Source organism: Triplophysa rosa, unplaced genomic scaffold (assembly GCF_024868665.1).
Source record: "Triplophysa rosa unplaced genomic scaffold, Trosa_1v2 scaffold4_ERROPOS473193, whole genome shotgun sequence".
Lineage (NCBI taxonomy): Eukaryota > Metazoa > Chordata > Actinopteri > Cypriniformes > Nemacheilidae > Triplophysa > Triplophysa rosa.
Window position 1 is genome coordinate 82,244 of NW_026634507.1, and position 26,086 is coordinate 108,329.

General features: G+C 39.1%; 1 protein-coding gene across 2 annotated transcripts; it reads left to right on the top strand.

Moving 5' to 3' along the window:
• On the top strand, positions 1 to 25,438 carry pdhx (pyruvate dehydrogenase complex component X). Of its 2 annotated transcripts, XM_057328499.1 has the most exons (12): positions 1 to 190; positions 8,000 to 8,083; positions 15,654 to 15,754; positions 15,946 to 16,136; positions 16,399 to 16,497; positions 16,727 to 16,880; positions 17,200 to 17,347; positions 17,434 to 17,496; positions 17,670 to 17,728; positions 22,308 to 22,466; positions 22,656 to 22,720; positions 24,852 to 25,438. In XM_057328499.1, the coding sequence occupies exons 1-12, from the start codon at positions 46 to 48 to the stop codon at positions 25,120 to 25,122; spliced, it is 1,539 nt and encodes a 512-aa protein (XP_057184482.1). In that variant the 5' UTR covers positions 1 to 45; the 3' UTR covers positions 25,123 to 25,438. The 2 variants fall into 2 exon arrangements, with proteins under 2 accessions (XP_057184482.1, XP_057184484.1); XM_057328501.1 differs by lacking the exon at positions 17,434 to 17,496.
• The last annotated feature ends 648 nt before the right edge of the window (positions 25,439 to 26,086 follow it).

Here is a 26,086-nt window from a genome sequence, read left to right on the forward strand (position 1 = left end):
AAAGGACAGACGGGCACGAACAGTTGCTGTAGGAAGGACACAGCGATGGCGGCGTGCATACGCCTCGGGCGCGGCGCTCTGACATTAATAACATATAATAAATTACTTTCGCAGAGTAAATTAGTGACGCAGAGTAAATATGTATTGACCTCGAGCTTCAGATGTGTGTTTCAGTCTCCGTCAGTTTGTGGTGAGTGTTTGTACTGTCACGACATAAAGGTGCATATTCAGCACTGTCAGTTTTATAGACAGTCTGTCACGATTCTGCCTGTTAAAGTTACATGTTTGTTAAAACACGATTGACGTACTGTTTGCTGTGCATACAGCTTCGACACACTAACGTTAGCTGGCCTTCGCGGCACTCGTTTGACCTGTGCGGCTTCTGTCAAATGAATGAATGCGATGCGTACTGTGCCCAGTTTATGTGCTGTATTTACTATATGTCCATCACTGTTATCGCTTTAATAGACTGACTGAGGTCATCATCTGACACATGAAATGGCTCTCACGAAATCCTTTGGTGTTTGAATTTATGGTGTACAATTCACTACAGATTGTGGAGGATGAAGGTTATTATTGTCTTTTTGTTGTTAATCACAAATCATAATAAAGGATTTAAAAAAAAATCCTTGCTGTTTCGAGTCAGATCCATGGGCGTGGCTTGTTGGTTTTGACTAAATCCTTGGTGTTTCAAGTCTCACGAAACCTTTACCCTAAACTAGGGCTGTCACGATTATGAAATTTGGCTGACGGTTAATTGTCTAATAAATCATTGCGAGTATGACGATTAATTGTCTGTTTTAGAGCTTTGACTTTTAATTCTCATACATTTTTTATTCAGCTTTGAAACGACCATATTGTTCTGAATATAAAGACTATGTTCTTTTTCTTGGAAATACATAGGAAAAAATTGGGTCATCATACTTAAGGTTTAGGCTTTTACCTGTCAATAATATAACCGCCAAATGCTACATTAAGTAAATTGAAGCCACCATTAAAAGGAGTGAATTGAAGCCACCATTAAAATTCTATCAGTCATAGAAAAGCTTCTAGTCTGTTTTTTTTCTCACTTGCAAGACTACAATAAAAGTTTACTTCTATGTTAATGAGATTTTGGTAGACTGGTTTTCACACTGAAATAATATTAAATTGTACTGCAGGATATTTTTATGGTATATGCTTTAGTTTTTTTTAAAGTGATTGTTTTGTGGTGGTACATTTTACAAGTATTACCATGCTTTAGTTACAATATATACAATAAAATATGCAATATGCAGATTCACTACAGCTCCCCCTAGTGTCTTCTTCTGTAGAGATGTGCAATAATTGCGATGCTCTGAAACCATCACGATGAGACGATTATTTAATAATCGTGACAGCCCTACCATCTAAACTACCTATGATTGTTAAACTTGCCAAAAAGCACGGTTGCGTGATTTTTTTACATTTACATTTTTATGCATTTGGCAGACGCTTTTATCCAAAAGCGACTTACATTGCACTATACTACGCATTTGTTTCTAAGAATGTGCAACCACTGAGCTACAGGAAAGCGTGATGACGTCAGACTCGAAACACCAAGGATTTAGTGAGAGCCGGGCCCACATGAAATATAATATGTCATGGTGATGACGACATCATGAATGATCACATCTTCATCGATTATGTCTGTCTGTGTCTGTTTAAGGTCTGATCATGATTGATTGTGTGTGCGCATGCGGTCTGTTCATGTCTGGTATTTTTAAATGAAATCTTCTTCTGTTGTTTGTTTTAGATGTAACAGTAATGATAGAAATCCAATGTGCATCTCTCGGCACTCCAGCTTCTCAAAGTGAACAAAAACGGTTTCAAAGCAACAACATAAACAAACTTTACTGGGCTTGCTCGTTTTTGTGGACCAAACTTAACTTTCGGTACACATCCGCAAAGAATAGAGTCCATGTAGATTATTTCTGATAACAAGCAAAAAAAAGTAAATGACATTACCTAGCAAGTAAAAACTACAGTTAGGTCCATAAATATTTGGACAGAAGCACATTTTTTGTTATTTTAACTGTGTATGAAAGTGTATTCGAGTTACAGTTTTATAATAGATATTGTCTTAAAGTGCACACTCTCAATCCAGATTATCTGAAGGATTTAGGAATTACAGCTCTTTAATATGAAGCTCTCCCCTTTTTCAAGGGACGAAAAGTAATTGGACAGTTGAATCAAAAGCTGTTTTATTCACAGGTATGGGTTTTCCTTAAATAATTTCTTCATAAATGAAGCATGTTAAAGGTCTGGAGTTGATTCTACATGTGGTGTTTGCATTTGGAAGCTTTTGCTGTGAACCCACATCATGGGGTTCAGGGAGATCTCCATGCAAGTGAAACAGACCATAGTTAGATTTTAAAAACACTACACATCCGTCAGAAAGATGCCAGGAACATTAAGAGCGGCCAAATCAACAATTTGGGACATTCTGGGGGTAATAAAAACACACTTCTGAGCTCAGTAACAAAACAATCCTAGGTGTCCATATGAGATCAAAGTGGTGGATGATGACATTATCCTCTCCATGATAAAGAAAAACATCTTCACAACTTCCAGACCAAGCCATCGTACCTCAGTGTGTAAAAGAAGCTGGACATGGTCACTTCCCATTTCCTCACAGAGAAGTCGAAACAAACGTGACTGAAGGGGCCTAGTCTTTATGAAATTTACTATTTTAACAGCCTCATCCAAGACACATTTGAGATCTGTGGGCATCTTCTTGGTCGCTAGTGCTTCCCAATGAATACTGCAGTGTACGGAGCTCACGAGCGGTGCAAGTGTTTTCACGCGCGCAACGAGTCTGTTTCGATGCCCAGTCATGGCTCTTGCGCCGTCTGTGCTCAGACCCACGCATTTAGACCAATCAATTCCATTTGAAACAATGAATGCATTCAAAATATTAAATATGGCTTGGGCAGTTTATTGACCCTGCAGCGGCTTACAGAAAAGGAAATCCTCGTGTAGTTGTCCATTATGTACATACCGTACAAAGGCAAGAAGGTTGGAAAGGTTTGCTATATCAGTCGATTCATCCAACTGTAGGGCATAAAAAGGACTCTCTCGAATGTTTTTAACCAACTTCTGAGTTATATCTTCTGCCATTTCATTTATTCTTCTCTCAACTGTATTATCTGAAAGTGAAATCAGATTTAACTGCTTGCGAGCTTTGTCTCCACACATCACGCTAATCATTTCTTTTGCGGCAGGTAAAATCAAGTTTTCACCAATTGTGTGAGGTTTTCCAGCCTTTGCGATGAGTTTGGCAACACGATAAGATGCCTCCACTGCTTTACTGTTGTCGTTGCTAGAGAACGCAGTTTCAAGAGTTTTTTCCTGCTTTGGTACTCTTTAAGTTTGTTCTCAAAAAACTTAATAGGCTTGGACGCATGTTCGCTATGTTTTGTCTTCAAGTGTCGTCGTAGTTTGTTTGGTTTCAATGCTTCATTTGACAAGACTTCTGTGCATACAACACAGAGCGGTAGCTGCTCGTTCTCCATTCCCACACATGTGAAACCTAGCGCTAGGTAGTCACTACTATATTTTCTTCGTTTAGGTTTATTTTGAGTCTTTTCAGTGTCATGCTTACTTGTAGATGAAGAAACGTCTGTATTTGTCCTTTTCAGCGATCCCGTTGACCACCATTTAGCCATGTTTAAATCTACTGTAGCATGTATGCAGCAGAAATGTGTAAGATAAATTGGCGGGTTGTTAATACACCAATCAGTGAGCTCCAATAGTGAATGCATAGTAACAGTTTATTATTTATTTCTTGTTATTTAATTATATTTCTCAAATTATATTTAATCATGACTAGACACAGGGCTCTAGAGTGCGTCCAATTTGGTTCAACAACAGACACATTATGCCCATATCGTGGTCTAAACCAATCAGAGGGGGGTCCGCCCTTCACTATCTCTGATTGGTTTAGACCACGATATGGGCATAATGTGTCTGTTGTTGAACCATAGGGAGACATTCGCAGAGGCTTTTTTTTCCCTCGAACGGCTGGTCGCACCGGTGCGACCTCAGATTTTTTTTTGTGGTCGTGGTCCAGATATTCCTGTACGCGTGTGTACGTTTGAAAATGCTGTGCTGCAGTCAGACAGAGAGAGGTGAGTAGCCTAGGCCCATCAGATAAACAGAGTGGATGTAGCCGCGGATGATGAGAGAAGATGAAAAGAACGATTGACAACTTTTTCGTTAAGAATGTTAAGGCCTGATCCGTCCGAAAATAATAACCAATGTTGACACACTAGACTGCGACTAAATGGTGTCATTTTGCGACAAATTTGCCTGCCAGTGCGACAAGTTTTTCTTAATGGTCGCACCGGTGCGACTGTCAAACTGATCAATATATAATTTTTGCGTATTATATATTTAATGCGCAGAAATGTTATATTGCTCAAGCTGCGCATTCAGTCACTCATTTTCGTCTCCCCTCCTTCAACCATTCACTTATCTATCAGTGCCCCGCCCCCAAAGACGTAATTCGCGGGTTACGGGTAATAGGCTAAGGACCGAAAGAGCAGACGAGTGAGGCGCTCAATCTTGCAATTTAAATAAATATGCAGAATACAAGAATTTCCCCTGCTAAGGTACAAAACAGCAAAGATAACGAAATGTGTTGCAAGTATTGTATGCATGTGAAGATAATGCAGGAAACATGTGTTTAAACTTTATGCACTAAACTATTGTATAAAGATCTCTAACAATACTGCAAAGCATACAAAACGTTATACATTACGTTAAATACTATTTATTTGTAAGTCGCTATTGATAGAAGCCAAACGTCTATCAATGCAGCTTTCATGATGAATAATCACTAAAAGCCTTCAGGTCTCACGGGTTGTTTGAGATATGCACGCGCCCAGAGAGTCAGAGCACAAAATACTAAACGGAGTTCTCTTTCACGCCTTCTTACTCTGAAACGGACATATTAACACAAAATAACCTAAAAATTCCCATATTAACAAGAAACCTTGTAAAGGTATTCAGTTTGTTTCGTGACCAAACAGTTGGGAAACAAAACACGTGTTCCAGTATATTGCGCGAGCTCTTAAAGGGGCAGCAGCATAATAAAGATATCTGTTTATAATGTTCATCAAACAACAACGGACGGGCCCAAAAACACTCACTGATATTAAAGGAATTGTGTTCTCTTATAGGAGTCGTTCACAACAAATAAAGGAAGAAAGTAGCTTTAAGAAAGATGTGCTTTAAATGTGGTAAAGTGTTGAAAGAGAGTTTACATATACAATAAAAATAATTCAATCATAAACAATGATTTGTATTAATTTCTAATTGATTTATTAATGTATTAAACACATTTTAATGAAGTTTTAGTGATTCTTTTTTCTTACCTCACCCCACGACTCTGGTGCTATCAAATTAAGGGCTGGTGCCACCTCTCTCAAGTGTTAGTCTAGAGCCCTGCTTTCTTGTAGAATTGTGCTTCAAATAAAGAACTTTATGTTGACCAGATTGTGTTGTGGTAAAAATATCAGTCTTGTAGTTCAAAAAATCTCTCAGACAAAGAAGGTCCAGGTGTCAAGGACTTACCTTTATTTGCTCGAGTCAAACAAAGTGAGATGTTCCAAGTCATCTAAAAACCAAGTCTACAGTTATAGTGAATCTTCTGAAAGGTGGTCCTTTCTAAAACCAATCAGGTAGATTCCCGTTATCTCTTATTTTTATTAACCAATTGTTGATTTTCTGCCACCAATATATCCCAAGCAACAAGATGCGTATTTATTCGTGGTAGGCTGGCTATTACCTAATTTTTTAAATATATTTTTATTAGGGCTGTCAACGTTAACGCGTTAACGCATGCGATTAATTTTTTCAAATTAACGCGTGAGAAAATATTTATCGCAATTAACGCAGCATCCGTTTGTTTTGACATCCTTTGTCTAGCGTTACATTATGTAATCACGCTCTTATTCGTGTACAGGCTTTTAAACCACTTAAGCGCGATTTGAAACAGTTGCTTTAACGCGTTCAATGAAGATAGACAGCTTCTAAACTGTGGGACGCGGCAAAACGCAACGAGAGGTCCAGTCTGGTGTGTACAGTAACGGCTGCGTCGGTGAATCTCTGTCAGACAGCGCATCCGTGTTATGTTCTCTTTCGTGCTTGAATGGATAAAACCACACAAGATTATGTCAGAATGCCCGTTTTGTCTAGTTTTTTCTTAAGCACAGACTTCAAAGTGTAAAATAAAATCTTAAATGAATGCAAAGAGTTGTGAAAATGGGAGTGTGGTGACGGTCAGATCTGCGTACTAAGACGGCTCTTAAAGGGGCCACGTTCTTAAACGTGCTGCTGTGACTCCTGTCACTAATGTTAATCAAAGAACAAAATAAAAGAGGAAATCAATGTGATTTTATAGCTTTAATGAGAGTTCTTCTGCATTTAATTTATAATTTAGCATTAAAGACTGTAAAGTGTCCTTCAATTTCCTACATGAGCTCTCAATTATACTGTTGAATGGCTATAATTAATGTTAAAATTATCAATTTAATAGAGACATCAGTTACAATACTAATATCAAAATGTTAGCTTTCATAAAATTATGCTGTTAAAGAAATATGTTGTTTCTACATCAATTTGAAGATTAAATGTGAAATTATTAAAATGTAAAAGTATATTTTAAAATATAATTGTTATGTGCGATTAATCGTGATTAATCACAGAAAAAATGTGTGATTAATCAGATTAATTTTTTAATCGATTGACAGCACAAATTTTTATATATCCTCGCCCACCACAATTATGTCATGGTCATCATGACCTGTTTCCCCTTCTTCACCTCCTTCTCTTGTCTTTATCTGTGGCAAAACTGTGGCCTTGCTCAATGTAGATAGTAGTCATAGTAACGGGGCGGAACATGCCCAGATTTGGTCATACTGTAGGGTTGGGGCCGGAAAAAGTCCCCAGATTTCATAAACACTGCCAGACATCAAAAACACAGCTGTGCAGGGTGCTTTTCAGAATCTCATACAAATGTGTTTAAAACTAAGAGCAATACATAGTGAATAATGATCAAAAACATAAAGACAGATCAAAAACATAAAGACATATCATGAAATTCCTCCATAATTGTTAGTTAATCATTTACAAGTCAATATTGCCTATATGGACAGCGATTTAAAAAAAAAGGTGAACTTGTAAATCTTGCGTTAAATGCGATGCGGTCGAAAATTTGGGTGCACCTAACTTTTGTGCTGGTGCACCTAAGAAAAAAAGTTAGGTGCACCAGTGCAACCAGTGCAAAAAGTTAGTCTAGAGCCCTGAGACATTTTTACATATTAACAATAGTATTTCTATGAAAAATTGGCAGCCCCTTGCAATACTTTTGCGGCCCACTAGGGGGCCGCGGCCCACAGGTTGAAAACCACTGGTCTATAGAATAATATTGAAAAAGAGAAACTATAGCACATAGATTATTCACTAGGGATGTAACGATTCACTCAGCTCACGATGCGATGCGATTCATGATTCTGATCTCACGATGCGATTTATTCACGATTCACTCACGATTTATTTTTACAAAATGAGTTGAAACAAATTAGAAATGAACAACTTCCCTTGCATTATTTCTTAAATGCTTCACGTTTCTTTGTATAATAAAATTGTTTTATTTCAAATAACAAAACTAAACTGCACTTTTATAACAAATTATTAATAGAAAAAGTCTCTTTAATGTAAACAAACGAATACTGTCTGTGCTTTTCTTGGATTTTTTTGCATTTAAGAAATATCAGCATGTCCACGTTTAGGTTTGCAGTGAACATGGCGGCCCCTGCTGTTCAAAAAATGTATTGCTATTGCTCACACCTCAACCGATTTGAATCGTCACACATTATAATCGATTTTCAACCGGCTCATGGTGAATCGTTACATCCCTATTATTCACATCTGTTGTATGAACATTGGGATGATGATGTTTTTTTGTGTCTGGCAGGTGTCACCCCTCTGAATGTTCAGATGCCGGCGCTCTCACCAACCATGGAGGAAGGAAACATTGTCAAATGGCTGAAGAAGGAAGGTGATTTTTTTATCAAGGGATTTTCTTGTCCTGCAAATAAAAACAGTCAAACATATACCCGATCACTATAAAGTAGGAGTGTAAAGGTTCAAATTACTCACAGTTCAGTTTGTGTCTTGGTTTGTGCTATGTTCAGGGAAAAGGGACTACTGATAAATAAAAATAAGAACAAATAATCAAGCTACAAGTAACGGCACCAATAAAGCAACAGAGCAAAGCAGAAAATAAAATAGGATACCGTGTATACTGTATAGGGCTGCAACTAACGATTATTTTAATTGTCAACTAATCTAGCGATTATTTTTCGATTAGTCGACTAATCTAACGATTATAATTTTTTATTAATCTAATAATTTTTTTGGGATTACTTTATTAATCCTTTGGCAAACTTTGCAAATAAACAATAAATTCTAGTATTTTCTTACATTATAAAGCAAATCATACTTTTTACTCCACTACATCTTATAAATAAATAGTGTTGTTTTAACATTTTAATCTGTGTTTACATTTAAATCACTATCTTCTTTTAATTAAGTAGTTTTAATTTTAAAAGTAAAAAAGACAGATTTTTTAATGTACTTAAGTATGGTATTAAAGGTAAAAAAAAAACGTAGCTCTGTATACTGTGGTAGGCTATATGAGACCAGTTTTTTTTTATTGCACTTATGCTTTTTGTTGTCCTTATGTTGTTCCAATTGCTTCCATTGTTTCCCTCATCTGTAGGTCGCACCTACAGATTAGTGACAGGAGTCACAGCAGCACGTTTAAGAACGTGGCCCCTTTAAGAGCTGTCTTAGTACGCAGATCTGACCGTCACCGCACTCCCATTTTCACAACTCTTTGCATTCATTTAAGATTTTATTTTACACTTTGAAGTCTGTGCTTAAGAAAATACTAGACAAAACGGGCTTTCTGACGTAATCTTGTGTGGTTTTATCCATTCAAGCACGAAAGAGAACTTAACACGGATGCGCTGTCTGACAGAGATTCACCGACGCAGCCGTTACTGTACACACCAGACTGGACCTCTCGTTGCGTTTTGCCGCGTCCCACAGTTTAGAAGCTGTCTATCTTCATTGAACGCGTCAAAGCAACTGTTTCAAATCGCGCTTAAGTGGTTTAAAAGCCTGTACACGAATAAGAGCGTGATTACATAATGTAACGCTAGACAAAGGATGTCAAAACAAACGGATGCTGCGTTAATTGCGATAAATATTTTCTCACGCGTTAATTTGAAAAAATTAATCGCATGCGTTAACGCGTTAACGTTGACAGCCCTAGTTAAAACATTAAAAAATGTGTATATGAAATACTAGAGCATGATATATGCTCTGTATTTTTTTCCTCCAAGTAATATCCGACTCTATTTTCAGTCTCATAATGTAATTGAGTAAAAGTAAAATACTACTGTCTGTCTCTGTTCATTGTACAAAACTATCACCGTATAAAAGACTCTAATGCAGAGTGGCGTTAAAGCGAGCCTGAACTCAGAATGCATTCGCTTCGTTATTTACAGTTATGCGCATCCCGGGCGCACAATGATGCGCTTAAAGCACCTATTCCTTCTGAAGTCCCGGGGATCATTTTGCTCCCCAAAGTAAATGATAGTTAGAACACAACGAGAAGAGATTGTATGTTACATGCAGTGTTGTGCAAGTTACTTCCAAATAGGCATGTGCCGGTATCAAATTTCCATGCTGCGATTAATTGATTAAGGTTTCGACGCGGTAAACAGTATTATCGCAGTATTCAATTCTATGAGAAATGCAGTTTGAAAATATAAACCAACTTCAGTGTTTTCCTCTTGATAACAACTTTATTTTAAATAATAAAGAGAACCTCAAACATTTAAATACAAATAAATATAAATAAAACAACACACAGTCATGATGTATAAAGTGAGTTTATTCAAACAGAATAAAGTGCAAACTGCAAAAGAACAACTTTTGTTAACTGCTTTTAAATATACTTATGTCTGTACAACGCTAGTACTACAATTCATATTATTATTATTATTATTGTTTGAATAACAAGCCAAGCCAGTGTGTTAACTATTATAGCAAGCTAAACATTTATAAACAGCAAATTCACTCGCACTTTGTGACAGTGTATGACTTTATTGCGTTCCATCAACGTATAATTAAAATAATTATTCTGCCACACTGTCAAATTTCATTACTCGGCTTATTTTTAACCCAAAATATTTCCAAACCTCAGACTTCACCCTTTTAGAAGGGGGATAAATCGTCGGCAGCGTTCCTCCTTCTGTCATGCTTCCTCTCTGTGTGGTACTGTTTACATCAGAGTGCGCACACGTCTTTTGCTCAGCAGCGCACACACACACACACGCGTAGGCATCTCCACATGGGGAATGGGATTGTTTAGATCAGAGTGCGCATTCCTACACAGCATACACGCAGTGTACTTTTATCCGGTTGATGAAAAATAAACAAATACGCGCTCTAAAAATCAAAATGCTGATCTATATATTTTCGCGGTATTTGAAAGTGCCCGCGATAACAACATCACGCAAATCCATTACGCGGTTAATCGCATTATCGAATATCGGCACATGTCTACTTCCAAACTGTAATACATTACGGATTACTTGTTACTGTTATTTAAAAGTAATCATTTACCTTAAAATATTACTGTCTCAGAATTGTAATACGTTACATGACTCCTGTATTACTTTTGAGTTACTTTCACCAAAATAACTACAGAAGTAGAACTTAACATTCTAAAATAAGTCTTTGAATTTTTGTATTTTCAAAATACAAAATACTTTTTGCCAATCAACCTCTTTAGGCTGCTGATTTCTTGAATTAACAAGGCTATACACAAATAAATACCAAAACATACTAGATTAAATGCATTATTAAAAATGAATAATTATTAAAAATAATAGTATTTTGTATTTCAAATGGATGTATTTGAAACACTGCCCATCCATGCAGTCTAATAAGGAGGTTGGTTTGCAAAAAGTATTTTACTTTGAAAATACAAAAATACTAAGATTAAACACATTTAAATACAAAATAGTCCCATCCCATCACTGAACTAGATTATATAGAATTCTAGCTAGTCATCATGTAAACATTAGCATACCTTGTCATTGCTGCTGGTCACAGGGATCTTGCTAACTAGCTTCCTGAAAGCAGCCAAATGACCCCTCAAAACCCGCCCAAAAGGAATGAAAACTAGCCCAATTATTTTCCGGTGTCAAATCAAAGTTAACAACTGCCAAAAGACGTTTCTATTGCTATATTTACTTATCTGAATGGTTTCCTTGGTATTGTATATATTTTTTGTTCTGATAAACTCAAAAGATGTTTTGGGGGATTTAGGAAAGCAAACAATTCTGGGTCACCTTTGACTACCGTTATAATTTTTTCTGCTATGGTAGTAAATGATGCCAAAGAATTTTCAGTTGCTAACATTCTACCAAATATCTTTGTGTTGAACCGAACAAAGAAATTTATACAGGTTTGGAACAACTAGAGGGTGAGTAATCCATAACAGAATTTTAATTTTTGGGTGGAGTGTCCCTTTAAAAAAGATCCCATGTGTGCTCGAGGCCACGCACGGAAATAGACGAGAAACGTGTTTTCTCTTCGCTAGACATGCTAAAACTTGCTTAAGAAATGAGCATGGTTAAATATATTGCATATGTATAATGTGTACAAGCACGTCAATGTTTTAGTTGTTCTAGACTGCGTATAGCGCTGCTCAAACGTGATATTTGGCAGCCGGAAGAATCAAGTGTTGTACACTCACACGTGATTTATTTCATTGTGCAACATGACATGCACCGTACGAAACATTGGTAAAAGCATAATTCGGATGCATTGTCTAATACCACCGCTATATTTTCTTCTTTGGTTGAGCTGAGCTCCTGCGTCCCTCCCTGTACTGTAGCCTGCCTGTCAGACACTTGTTCCCCACACTTTTGAGAACGGGCCGGTCCTGGAGTTACCAGGTATTCATCAGAGTATGAATACACGTTAACAATCTCATCAATTAACATTTATCCTTAGAATATAAATAAACATTTTGGCAGCCGCAGTACATTATGAAAGTAACCCGCGGCTCCATAATTTTTCCCGCAACTGCATTTTCAAAATAGCCCAATTGTGTGGGAAAACCTCGACTCTGGCAACACTGGCGCTAGGGCTTACAGCGAACCGGGCGGGGCCAATAGCCTCGGACCTTTAGCTTAGAGACTGAAATCATGCCATGTTACAATACAAAATAGTTCCACTAGCCAGAGGGAAATGAATGACAACACAGGAAATAGAACTTACTTGCGGGATTTTTGATCAGTTTACAGTTAAATCTTCTCACAGCGCGCAAGCAAGTTTTCTACTGCATCATCTGGCACTTAAATGTTTAAATTGGCAAGGCTTGAATGAGTGTAGTTTAAACAGCAACATGTGCTGTTCAGGTCTCACCTGCACTCGCGCGCTCACAACACCCGGGTGATAAAAGCATAAATGACTGTACAGCATACGTCAATCCTATTGAAATTTGTCTACGTTATTTGATTTGTTGTAGGTATTAAATTTGTATCCATCGACAAACATACATTAGCTGAACTTTGTCAGTCTGTTTTACGCATTACAATTTTTAACAAACCACATTATAAATGCGTCATCAGATTTAAGATGAGCCGAACCGTTGGTGGAGAACCGTGCATAGTCGCGGGAAGTGGGGGTGCTGCGGGGGCTGCAGCACCCCCTGGCGTCGAGCGAATGAAATACTGAAACAGTGTGAAAGATGTAAGGAATAATTGACGAAGGGCCGTTCAATTATCGAAAGTTAATGCACACCCCGAGGTGGTAATGCGGCCACGACGCGAAGCGCAGTCCCGGTCCCGGAATGCACTTGCTGGTAGGACTAATTTCTTACGCATCTCATCTGAAGGCGTTGCTTGAGCCTGCATATGCAGTTTTCCGAGATTGAGAGGAAGACAGACAGTGCACATGCACACACGTTTGCTTCACTGAGAGTGAAAAGACAAGTATCTATATTTGATTTGTTTTCATCATATTTAACACCCTGTCGTATAAGAAAAGTATTTAGAGATAAAAGTGACACGAGGTTTCTGCGCCAGCTGCGGTTCTCGCAGTGGCATAGAAAGCTTCCTGTGTGTTTTAAGTCCCGTTTACCCATTCCACAGACGAATTTAAGATGTTGTTGTTGTTGTTATTTTTGTGTTTCGCGTTTTATCTTTAACCCGCTGATTGTGTCATGTAGTTTGCCGTTACCTTTGATACATGCTTTAGTTTTTCGTCTGAACAGTCCTGTACAGTGCTCTCGCCATTGTTGTTCAAATGTTCATTCTGTCCATAAATATTAATAGTTATTTCTTCTCAGACAATGGAATTTGCCTGTCACTTTGTCTGTTGTTAGATACATATTCACTGGTGGACAGTAGGCTAAACTTGGCGAAGTGATATGGAACTGTAATGTGGTCAGCAGACCTGGAACACCTTCATAGGTGTGCGTTTAACTGAAAAATAATGCACACCCGTCGAACGTTCCTCAGCCAATCAGAATGAAGCATTCAACAGCCCCGTGGTATAAACATAAATAAAGGCAGTGACTATTTGCACCAGGTCCGCCCACCAATATGTGATTGGAATAGAGAATATGTAAGAACGACTTTGTCACGAGGGAGGCGTGACGAGAGCCGTGGGAGGAGCAAGCGAGGCCGGTGATGTGATTGCTGATGAGCTTCAGCTGGGCGCCACACCAGCCTCTTATCTCTCACGGAGGAGATCGGAAGCATAAATGGCTGAGCGGCAGGAGTATACGGCGAGAGAGGACCGGGCCCGGACATTAGTTAAGTTTTGTTTATGTGTTTATGTTCGTGTGGCCGGCAGTCGTCCTTGAGGGGCTGCCGGCCTGTTTTTACTGCTGGATTTATTGTTTATTTATTTTGATTAAAGTCTTTTGATTGTTCGCCGGTTCCCGCCTCCTTCCTTCCGTTTTATTGAGCCTTGCTACAGACTTCGTTTTGAACAATGACTCCAGTGGCGTAAGGTGTAAAGTCTGTATAGTGTGACACAGGAGGCCGGGGTTCTAATCAAACGCTCGCATTTGTTTTCAATAAAAATTTTATTCATAAAGTTTAGGGTAAAGTAACGTTATCTGCCACTATTTATAAGTATCAATAGCATGTAACTACTTTTTTTATTTAATCCAAAGAAAACACAGCTATTTTCGGTTAGAGTAAAAAGCATTGCTGCCTTGGGCAGGCTATTTGTAACATTACTCTGTGTAAATAGACACTCCGTAAATGAAATGTTTTATCAAAAATAAATATAATACATTTTATGAATGTGTCTACTCACTAATATCCATTGAAAACATTAATAACGTCACTGTTTTTTGCTTTAATAACGTTACTGTTACAATGACAACGCAAGTGTTTAATGAAGTCACGGCGTTAGTGAAAGTCAAGTGTCATGAGCGGTCTTGTCCAAATGGCGCAAAAACGAATTTCAGACATTTTTACCTCATGCAGGACTTCAGCAGTGTCAACCCAGAAAGAAATGTGAAAAAGAAAGAAAGAAAAGAAAAGAAAGAAAACTGTGCTGTTGCCGTGCAGCATGCAGTTGTGTTTAATCGCGTGACCGGTTTGCCCATGGTTTTTGTTTGGGTGGTTAAGCTGCCGCCGTGCAGCTAGTTTTCGTACAACAGATTGTGCTTTGGCTATAGGCATACATATAACATACATGCGTTTATATGTTTGTTTTTATGCTGCATCCTATAATCACACTGGGATCTTCTTTATTCTCGGCAGCAACTAATTTTTGCCTCCGTTATTTATTAACTTTAAACTTAAGCGGCTCGCCCATGGCACAGTCATAACACAGTAATAAAAAAAAATGACAGCACCCCCAGCTCAAAATACATTCCCGCGACTATGGAACCGTGCGGTTTTTTACCGAGAACCGTTACACACCTACTATAAAGGTATCTCGTTTTTTGTAATGTTTTACAAATAACATTAAGAGTTATATTACCCATAAAGCGATAACCTGACGGACGAGTAATACAGAGCAGTGGTTTGCTGGGTGTTTCTTATCTTAAGGCATCTCTGACTCGAGTGAACCCAAGACAAAAGGCAGCAGGAAATCACAGGACAATTTAAAGCACGTGCTTGGATTTTTCAGCAGGTTGTGACATGAGGAGCACTGCTCTACATGATAGAACATAAGGCAAACTGATCAGCCACAACATTAAAACCTGCTGCCAAATATCATGTCAGTCCCTCATACTGCCAGACCAGCTCTGCATTACAGGACACATTGCTCTGATGTCCTGTGCTATCTGGCATTCTGACTTAAAACAGCAAAAAGCGACCCCTTGTACCCTATACCATTTGGCTTATAACCACGTAAAGTGCAACAGAATCCACAAAGTGTAATACCTCACCGTTTACCTCAGCAACTTCTAACAGACAGCAGAGTCATAAATAAATGATGGTTCCTATGAACATATATTCCAGGTTGTTGTAATAGTGTTGTTTACAGAAACACTGATGTGATGTGGGTTTGAACAGGTGACGAAGTTGCGGCTGGAGACGCTCTCTGTGAAATTGAGACTGATAAGGCCATGGTGGTCTTGGAGTCCAATGATGACGGAGTCCTCGCCAAAATCCTTGTGAGTACATGTGAGAGACAGGGGTGTCACTCAAGCTTTTAATGCTCCGTTAAACAGCTGGTTTAATATATGATTGTGGACACAGAACACACTGTGCTAAAACATCATTTAGTGTTACACATTTAACCAACAGCACAATACAATTTATACCGTTTAATGGTTGAAAGTCTTGTCTTGTGTGTGTGTTTCAGGTGCAGGATGGCAGCCAAGGTGTGCGTTTGGGAACTCCCATCGCTCTGATGGTTGCTGAAGGTGAAGACTGGAAACAGGTTGAAATCCCGCCCCTTGACCCCGTAAGACCAGCTTCGGCCCCACCTACTGCAGAAGTCCCGGCCCCTCCTGTGGCCTCGACGCGTCCACCTGGAGCTTCAGCACTGCAGCCGTCAGTATCTGTTAGATCGTGTCTGATGCATGGGAAGGAGTTTCTAGATGCAGTTCTTAGAACATTTTCTGCAAGTTATTTCAACACAAACATCTTGTGAAGCTTTTCTCAGCCGCGTTTTTCAGTGTCAAGGTCATTTGAGTGGTGATCTAGTTAGAGTAAGCACAGGTGTGAGCCTTCAGATGGTGAAAGATAAGCTGATTATTTCACAGTCATGTGCTTTATGTGCCGTGTGTTTGAGATGTGATTTTGTGTTGGTCAGGTTGCGTTTGAGTCCGGCTGCCAGACACATTTTGGACACGCATGGTTTGGACCCTCATCTGGTGAAGGCTACAGGCCCACGTGGTCTCACCACTAAAGAGTGAGACCAACACGCACACACACACAAACTGTATATTGTATCCTCTGATCCTCACCCTACTCCTAAGCCTAACCATCAGAGATGGATCAGACTTTTATCTTCTGTCATTTTTCATTTTGTTTTCTGAAATACACAATATCCCAAAAGCCTATATGTACCTATGGTTATTCATTGTTTTGAAGGGGTTAAAGACACTCAATTGTTGTTATTTGTGTCTGTCTTTCTTAAGAGATGTTCTGAAGCTGTTGAATCAGAGGGATAAAGTCCCATCAGGCCCCTCTGCTCCAGTCACAGCTGCCCCAACGCCCTCTCCACCTGGTGTCCCCACCACCGGCCGCCCCTCATACCCACCCGTCTCTGTGCCCGGAAAACCTGGAGCTCCGGTGAGTCATTCACTGAACTGACACTGAGAACCCCCCAAATCTGCCAAAACATCTAAACAAGCTTTAAATGACTTTAGACTGACACAAGATCCTATTCACTGAGTAACTTCTGATGATTTGACAGTTCTGACGAACTGATGGTTCGCTGTACACAGAGATTCAGAGAGATTTCGTTTAAATCCATTACAAATGATTTAATGACATATAAGCACAAAGACACAACAAGGCACAGGAGCAGTCAGGAATGAACACGTTTAGGTGATTTGTACCACATCGGTTTGCTAGATGCACATAACGGAAATGTTCACGATGTTCTCAGGGCACGTTCACAGAGATACCGGCCTCTAACGTCAGAAGAGTCATCGCTCAGAGACTCACACAGTCTAAGAGCACCATCCCTCACTCCTACGCTTCAGTGGAATGTGATCTCGGCGCTGTCATGAAGCTCAGAAAACAGCTGGCCAAAGGTGAGCGCACACACATCCCAGCAGAAATGATCCACACAAACAAAACAATATTAGACTGCTGATGTTGATTTATTTTGCTGTTTTAGGTTTTGAAGCGGCTGAAACGCCAGGCACTATAGACTTCTGTACTGATTTCAGTCATGTACAGGGTGTGATACACCGGCCTCTTACAACATGATTGGTGTTTAAAAAAACATGCAGTGTATTGAGAAATAGTTTTAGACAAAAGTTGTTTTCCTCTGCTGAATCCTTTGAGTCACGTTTTAAAGGCATGTCAAGTGTGTGCGGTTTGTGTTCACTGTATCTGTGTTTGTGTGTTTAGAGAACATCAAGGTGTCAGTCAATGATTTCATCATCAAAGCCGTTGCTGTTACACTCAGAGTAAGTGATGTTACACATACAGCACACTCTAGGGGTGCACGGTGTACCGGTGCCACAGTAGCATCGCCATGCTTAAGCTTTATAATACTGGAAACGCCGCTCTATTTTTTACATTTTGCATACATTTCCGTTTAGTCATTTAGCAGACACTTTCATCCAAAGCGACTTACAAATGAGGTAAACAATGGAATGGATTTTTAAATGGTAGTATCGTAGTACCGTAAGTAATGTTGCATGCATGCATTAACGTTCATTTGAACACTTACATCTGCCTTTTTGCTGTGTTTCTCTTTTAAATGAATCTGCTTTTGAAGGACTCAGACAAGATGATAGTTCAGTGAGTCACTGTATGTGTCAGTGCCATTTTGAACGAATCGGTCGAATGATTCACTGACTCAATATAAAATGTGAGTCCATTTCAGTTTCGCATTTATAAACATTGCTAGAGAAACATTGCTAGAGAAGTGAAATTTTGGTGCACATTTGAATTAGTTACCACGTGAAAAATGTTCTAGTGTACTTTACACTAGAACATACACATACACTGTTCAGACCGCTGTATCGCTAGTCTTTGCTACGAGGTGGTTAGAAGGCGTTCCTAGCTTTGCTTGCTCTAGAAACATTTATAAACAAACCCTGCAGTAACTGATGAGAGACGGATTAGATTAGATTAGATTAGATTCAACGTTATTGTCATTGCACATGTACAAGTACAAGGCAACGAAATGTGACCTCTGCATTTAACCCATCCAGAGAGTAGTGAACACACGCACAGCAAGTGGTGAACACACGTACCCCCAGAGCAGTGGGCAGCTATCACTGCAGCGCCCGGGGAGCAAGTAGGGGTAAGGTGCCTTGCTCAAGGGCACCTCAGTTGTTACCCGCCGGCCCTGGGAATCGAACCGGCAACCTTCTGGTCACGAGTCCGACTCTCTAACCATTAGGCCCAGATCTGTAGTACATTTTGGTTTATTTTGTAGATTTCAATTGGACATGTACACTGGGGTGTCCTATACAGTGCCTAAAATATTTGCTATTTCGGAGTAAGGTGTTTGTTAGGGCTGGGCGGTATTGAGGGTATAGGCCGTTACTAGAGGTGGGCGGAATGGCCAAAAATCTATTTCACGGAATAAGAAATTTTATTTCATGGTAATGATATATTTCATGAAACAATCTCCCATTATAATTCTATATTTTATACATAATTTTTCTTAGATTGATTTAACTAATTTATTTATTACAGTTCATTTAAATGCTCACCATAGTTAAAATGTAGGCAGGTTATGAAAATGTACTAAAGATATCAAATTAAGTTCTGATAATCAGATGTATTATTTATTCATATTTATCTTCTGGCTATATCATATGTATACAGTAGGAAGATAGACAACATATATAACAATAAAGTATGAATATGCACAAACAATGAGAGTACAGTATGACTAGTGTTATAAACTGGTGTTCATGGGGTCTGTACTGTGAGTCTTTATCGTTCTTCACTCTCTATTAGATGAGCAATTTTAGTGTGTTGCGACTCTCTGTCTTTAGGTTTGTTTATTCTCGGGCTTGTTTTTGCACTGTAAGTCTCTGGTGACTCCTCACGCGTCTCCCAAAACTGGAGGTAGAAGCGTATGGCGTTATTATAATGACAAATGTCGCGAGCGCATTATTACAAGGCGAGAGCGCATTCTTGTCATACGAGCGCGCGAATCTCCGCTCGCACGCCGATTTCCTTTGCTCGTGCACAAAACTGGACGCGCGCTTTCAATTATACGCTGCTCTCTTATGAATTTTCTCTCCTCTCGCTCAGTGAGCGTGTGCGCACTCAAAATGCGTGCCGTGCGTCCACGAATCCTTTGGTACTCTTGCTCTCGAGAGGTCCTCCTTGTGTGTTCCAGGCATTATAGGCTGTCAAAAGTTGTCAACCAATCAGGGATAGGCTTCCACGGCGGGCCAATGAAAACGCGACCTCTTACATGACATCTTATTGGTTGAAAGTGACTCGACGTTTTCAACGAAGCAAGATGGATCCACCACGTTCTCAGGTAACAATATTAATATATTTGATGCAACATTATTAGTCAAATGTGTATTAGAAATGAACGGGGCATTAGGATGCTTTGTAGGCTACATATAAACGTCAGTTTAACTACCATGTTATTCAGACAAAACAGGCCAACACCCTCAAGTTCATGTGGTCCTCATGCATGTCCTACACTAAACATAGTATTGTCAAAATAGTACTAAATTGATTACCGAACAATTTAGATTGGTGTCTTAAGTTAGCTTTATTCTAAAATAATATTTACTACAAGTAACGGTACATATCAAAACAATAATAGCACTGGAGCATTTGGAAAATCATATAATATTCTATACCTATTTGGTTATGCATTTAATGCGTTTGCAGACACACACTGTAAGTGTTCTGCATTCAGTGTTCCAGAAGTTCAGGGCACACAACTGAACTTCTATGCAATATACCAAACGCTCCCTTACCGTTCATTTATAATATACATTTGATTAATAATGTTGCATCAAATATATTAAAATTGTTACCTGAGAACGTGGTGGATCCAGAGGCGTATTAAGACCTCATGGTGCCCCCCATCCACCCACCTACCCACACGCAAGAATCCACTCATTAAAAGATTTATATATTAAAAGATTTTATAAGAATGAAACTCAGCAATTTACAATATACTATTTTACAAGAATTACACATTAACATGACACTTTTGTAGAAAAGAACACGAAAAACAACTCTTCGTCAAGCATTTTTAACAATTAGGCCTACTGTAGTTAAGAGGTCGCATTTTCATTGGCCTGCCGTGGAAGCCTATCCCTGATTGGTTGACTACTTTTGACAGCCTATAATGCCTGGAACACGCAGGAGGACCTCTCGAGAGCAAGAGTACCGAAGGATTCGTGGACGCACGGAACGCATTTTGAGTGCGCACACGCTCACTGAGTGAGAGGAGAGAAAATTCATAAGAGAGCAGCGTATAGTTGAAAGCGCGCGTCCAGTTTTGTGCACGAGCAAAGGAAATCGGCGTGCGAGCGGAGAGATTCGCGCGCTCGTATGACAAGAATGCGCTCTCGCCTTGTAATAATGCGCTCACGACATTTGTCATTATAATAACGCCATAGAAGCGCGTCACATCAAAGTGCTTGCGAGCATCATCGCACATTTCAACTTAAGTTTCACCTTGGCTCGCCTGAAGTTAAACTTTATAAAACTATTAACAGCTTTTCAAAACAACCTGACTTCTGAAATACGTGTTGAAAATGAGCTTTTTTAAATGCTGGCGCAGATCCCTGCACGAGCACTGCGGGTGAGAGAAGCGCCGGACTGAAGCGGATCACTAAACTACTGACTGAAAGAAGGTCAAAAGAATGTTCATTTGTTACGGGTGGATTAATTCATTAGTTTTTTTCAGAATAGCGCCTAATTTGCAGAGCGCCGAGTTAATAGAGTTGTATTCCATGGAATGTAAATAAGTAGGCGTGGTTAGCTCGGCGCTCTGCAAGTTGGGCGTTATGATGAAAATAAATTCGCCCATTAGGGCTGGGCGATGTGTTTAAAAAAAAGATTGATAATCGACTTTAAAATCATCGAAATATCTGATAATATCAGGTGTGTTTGACTTCATACAACGTTGCGCAGACGATCAGCGTATTGATGTTATACGCCCATCAATCTGCAGATACGGACCGGGAGGGAATTTGTTCCGGTGCGCCACGCGCACAAACCAGTGTTGCAGTGACTTCTTTCATCAGGTACAGCGTGTAGATAAACCATAGTTTATCTCTCATTGTTTGTGCATATTCATACTTTATTGTTATATATGTTGTCTATCTTCCTACTGTATACATAAGATATAGCCAGAAGCTAAATATAAATAAATAATATCTGATTATCAGAACTTAATCTGACATCTTAAGTGCATTTTCATAACTTCTTAACTATGGTGAGCATTTAAATGAATTGTAATAAACAAACAGAAAAATTAAATCAATCGAAGAAAAATTAGGTATAAGAAATATAATTATAATGGGAGCTTGTTACTGTGAAATAAAATTACTCATTCCGTGAAATAGATTTTTGGTCATTCCGCCCACCCCTTGTGTTTGTTATTTTGTTAATTTGTTATGTTATACGAACAAATCAGACATCATATTTCTCTGCTGACCAACTGAACTTCAGTGTTGTGTGTGTGTGTGTTCATGTTTGTATATCCCAGTGGAGACCTAAACCTGAATACACACCAACACATGGGGACTCGTGTCACCGTGGGGACCAAAATTGAGGTCCCCATGGGCAAAAAAGCTAATAAATTGTACAGAACAATATTTTTTAAAAATCTAAAAATGCAAAAAGTGTTCTATGATCTTTAGGTTTAGGGATAGGGTTAGGGATAGGGGATAGAATATACAGTTTGTACAGTATAAAAAACATTACGCCTATGGACTGTCCCCACGGGGATAGTAAACCAGAAATGTGTGTGTGTGTGTTTGTTACATGATGGAGGGATGCGGTTCTCCGCTGCTTTTAAATGTGTTTGCTTGTTTCTGGCAGGAGATGCCTGAGGTGAATGTGACTTGGTCTGCTGAAGGACCTCAGGCTCTTGACTCTATCCACATCTCCATCGCCGTGGCAACACAGCGTGGCCTCATCACCCCCATCATCAAAGATGCTGCTAACAAAGGCCTTCAGGAGATTGCAGCCACTGCAAAGGTTTGATGTCACATCATTTAGTAGCGTTACACTGCACGTGGACATTCACATGAGTAAAATTAATAATGAACGAACAACGAAGCTTTATTAATAAAGACTACTGCTGCCATGAACATGTTGATTGATGATGTTGATTTTATTCCCTCCACACAATCTCTCTCTCTCTCTCTCTCTCTCTCACACTCTCAGGCTCTGGCTCAGAAAGCACGGGATGGCAAACTGTTACCAGAGGAGTATCAGGGAGGGTCATTCAGGTAAATTGCTCTCTTTTTTAAGTTTCTTCTTTCAACTGACACTGTCAAATTCTTACTTTGTATTTATGTTGAACTTTACTGCACATGATTTATTTAGAATCGTTTTTTTGTGATTTGCTTTTTTCTTAATAAAATCACCCTACACAGAGTATATTTACATTACATTCATGCATTTGGCAGACGCTTTTATCCACAGCGACTTACATTGGATTGTATTATACATTTGTTTCTGACTATGTGCAATCCCCATGGGGATCAAACCCATGACCTTGGCATTGCTAGTGCCATGCTCCAACCACTGAGCCACAGGAAAGTCCGCCAAATGCATAAAATTGAAATGTAAAACACTTTTATTTTAAACTGAAACACACTTCAACCAAATTGATGCTGTCTATGTGAGATTCTCCCATTTTCAGTGAGTGATATATGACATATTTATGGGGAAATTCTTAGTGTTAATTCTTAATTCTTAGTAAAAGATTATTATGCACATGTACAAAAAGCATTAAAACATGAAAACAAATAGGTGGTACTACAATAGCTTAATTGTAGCAACAGTATTTTTTGGTCTAAATAATAAAATGTAATGCTCACCCAGACCTGCCTGAAACGCCTCAAATCTGCTCGTTTCAGAGAGGCGGGGCAAAGAGGAGATACAAACATGCATGGTATGTGGAAAATACAGCGTTTTTGAACCTTAAATCGTGTATACACATTGCATTACATATAAAACAAACCATGATATTCGTTTTAGCCGTGTCACATGACCCCTTTAATTATTCAAATGAAATACTACATCTTGAAGGTTAGGAAATGATCTATCATTTAAAGCAGTAAGCACAAATCACATATCTTTGTAATTTTTATGGCTTTGATGCCTTAAATCTCCTTATTACATGTTGCAACTATAGCCGTGAAATCACAGCGGGGTCACATCTTTTCCCTGAGTAAGTAATATTGGCAGTTAACACTGCATTGTTAAACTTTTCTTGCCAACCAATATTTGGATATCATTATTAAAGGGGTCATATGACACAGCTAAAATGAATATACAGTAATGTTTTGTTTTGGATGTAATGCGATGTGTATACAGGATTTCAAGTTCAAAAATGTTGTATTTTCCACATACTGTGCATGTTTGTATCTCCTCTTTGCCCCGCCTCTCATTGCTCTGAAAAGTGAGGTGTGCTATGATTGGCCAGTTAACCAGTGCATAGTGATTGGTCGAATACTGCAAGCGTGTGACGAAAATGTAACGCCTCTTACCATATTTGGAACATCAGAACATCAAGCAATTGTACTGACAGGTACGCCCACGTATATATTTGGGCGGTCTTAGTCAAATCATACCACCAACTGTGGGGGTGTGGTTACACAAGGTGTTTCAGGCAGGTCTGGGTGAGCATTTGCTTTTAGATAGAATGCATATTTTGTTCCCACACTTTCATTTGTGCAATTGTACGTGTCTAATACATGCATGGGCAACTTATAACACACCAAACACACAGAAAAACACATATTCGCACCATATGACCCCTTTAAGTAAAACAGTACAGATTTTTTTGCTTAAATTGTGATCCTCTGTCATTCATAAAGAATGTTTTAAAAGTCCCCGTGAAGTGTAAGTTGCGATCGTTTTTACTTCCGTATTCTGACACATTTCCGAGTGAAAAGGGATTTCAAAGGAGAAAATTAGTGGGTGTGGCTTGGGTTTTCACTGCAAATTGATTGGATGTGTAAAAACAGCTGTTGCATTGAGTTTGAAATGAAAGTGGCAGCAGACTGACAGTTGAAGGGGAGGAGTTAACGGATGCTCCTCCCAAGCCATCTAATTTACGTCATTTGAGATGGATCGTCATTAAAGGACGGAAGTGCATTTTCAGATTTTAATTGAAGATTATGCGGGTACATGAATTTTAAAAACAAAATGACCATATTGATAAGCTATTTACCATAAACGCTGCAATATTTAATGAAAAAATAAGAATTGTCATTTTTAATTTCACTGGGACTTTAAGAGTTCAAAAGTTACAGTCGGCACAGAAGAAATCCCTGTAGCTCCTGACGATATATTGAGGAATCATTCTGTGCCAGAAATATGAATGTGTCTAATGATGTTTGTTTGTTTCAGTATCTCTAACCTGGGCATGTTTGGCATCAGTGGGTTCAGTGCTGTAATAAATCCTCCTCAAGCGTGCATTTTAGCAGTGGGTGGCACCAGAGCCGAACTGAGGTTGACACCTCAGAACCAGGACAGCTTGACTCCCGTTCTCTGCACCCAACAGCTCATGACCACCACTTTATCCAGTGACAGACGGCTAGTAGATGATGATCTTGCCTCACGCTTTCTGGAGAAATTTCGTGCAAACCTCGAGCGGCCTCAGCATACGAGTCTACCATAGAAACAGGAAAACTATAGAAGCAACACTGAAGGGCTTAGGGTGAAATATTCGGATTTACTGTCCGTATTTGACATGAAGTTGTACATAGTTATAAAGTTATTCCAGTTGAGAGAAGCACTTCTCTTTTAATTCATGGGACAATGAATAACTTTCACTGCATACTGTACCATAACAGCTTTTTCTTATTGGATAGAGTTCAGTTTCTTAAGCAAAATTAAATCTACTGATAATTCAATTCCATAATGCCATCTTATTTCTGTCTTGATGCTGCCTTGTTTGCTTTGGCTGACAGTCAATAAACTTATCTTCTGCTGTTCTTTGTCACAATCCTATTTTGAATATTATATGTGTGTGTATATATACAGTATATGTTGTCCAGGGGTGTTTTTGATGATGGTGGAGGCTGGTGTTGTCTAATGTTTATAACCAGTGGTAGGCCTACTTAATGGTTTTCTGGAAGTGCATAAACTGTTGAGAGGTGGATAAACTATTTCTGACGTGTTGCGGGAATATGGGCATTGTCCCTTTAAGAAGCATGGGGTTTGTAGTCCTGGCTGTACTGAATGATGGGAAAAGTAGTGCGGGTGCGGGGTATTCACTTATGTGAAAGAAAAGTAGCAGACGGAGAAAAGGAGAGTAAGCTGCTTTAGAGGTTTTGTTGTTTTCTTTATAAGTTCGTGAAACCACCCGGGGGTTCAAGTGATGGATGGAGCTTTCGCTGACGAGATTAAACAACGTGCTTCGTAATAACTTTGTCGGCTCATCATTGTGAGAAATGGACCAGAGCAAACTGTTACAGTCTAACATTATCCGCGATCGGAGAGGCGGATTAACAAAAAGGTAACATGTCAGAGATGGGTAAACTGCATTTATTTGCGTTTAGCCTCTGTAGTATTCATATGTTGGTCATGGACCAATCACCTGTTATAATTTATGCACCTGTGTTCTCATTGGCCATAATGCA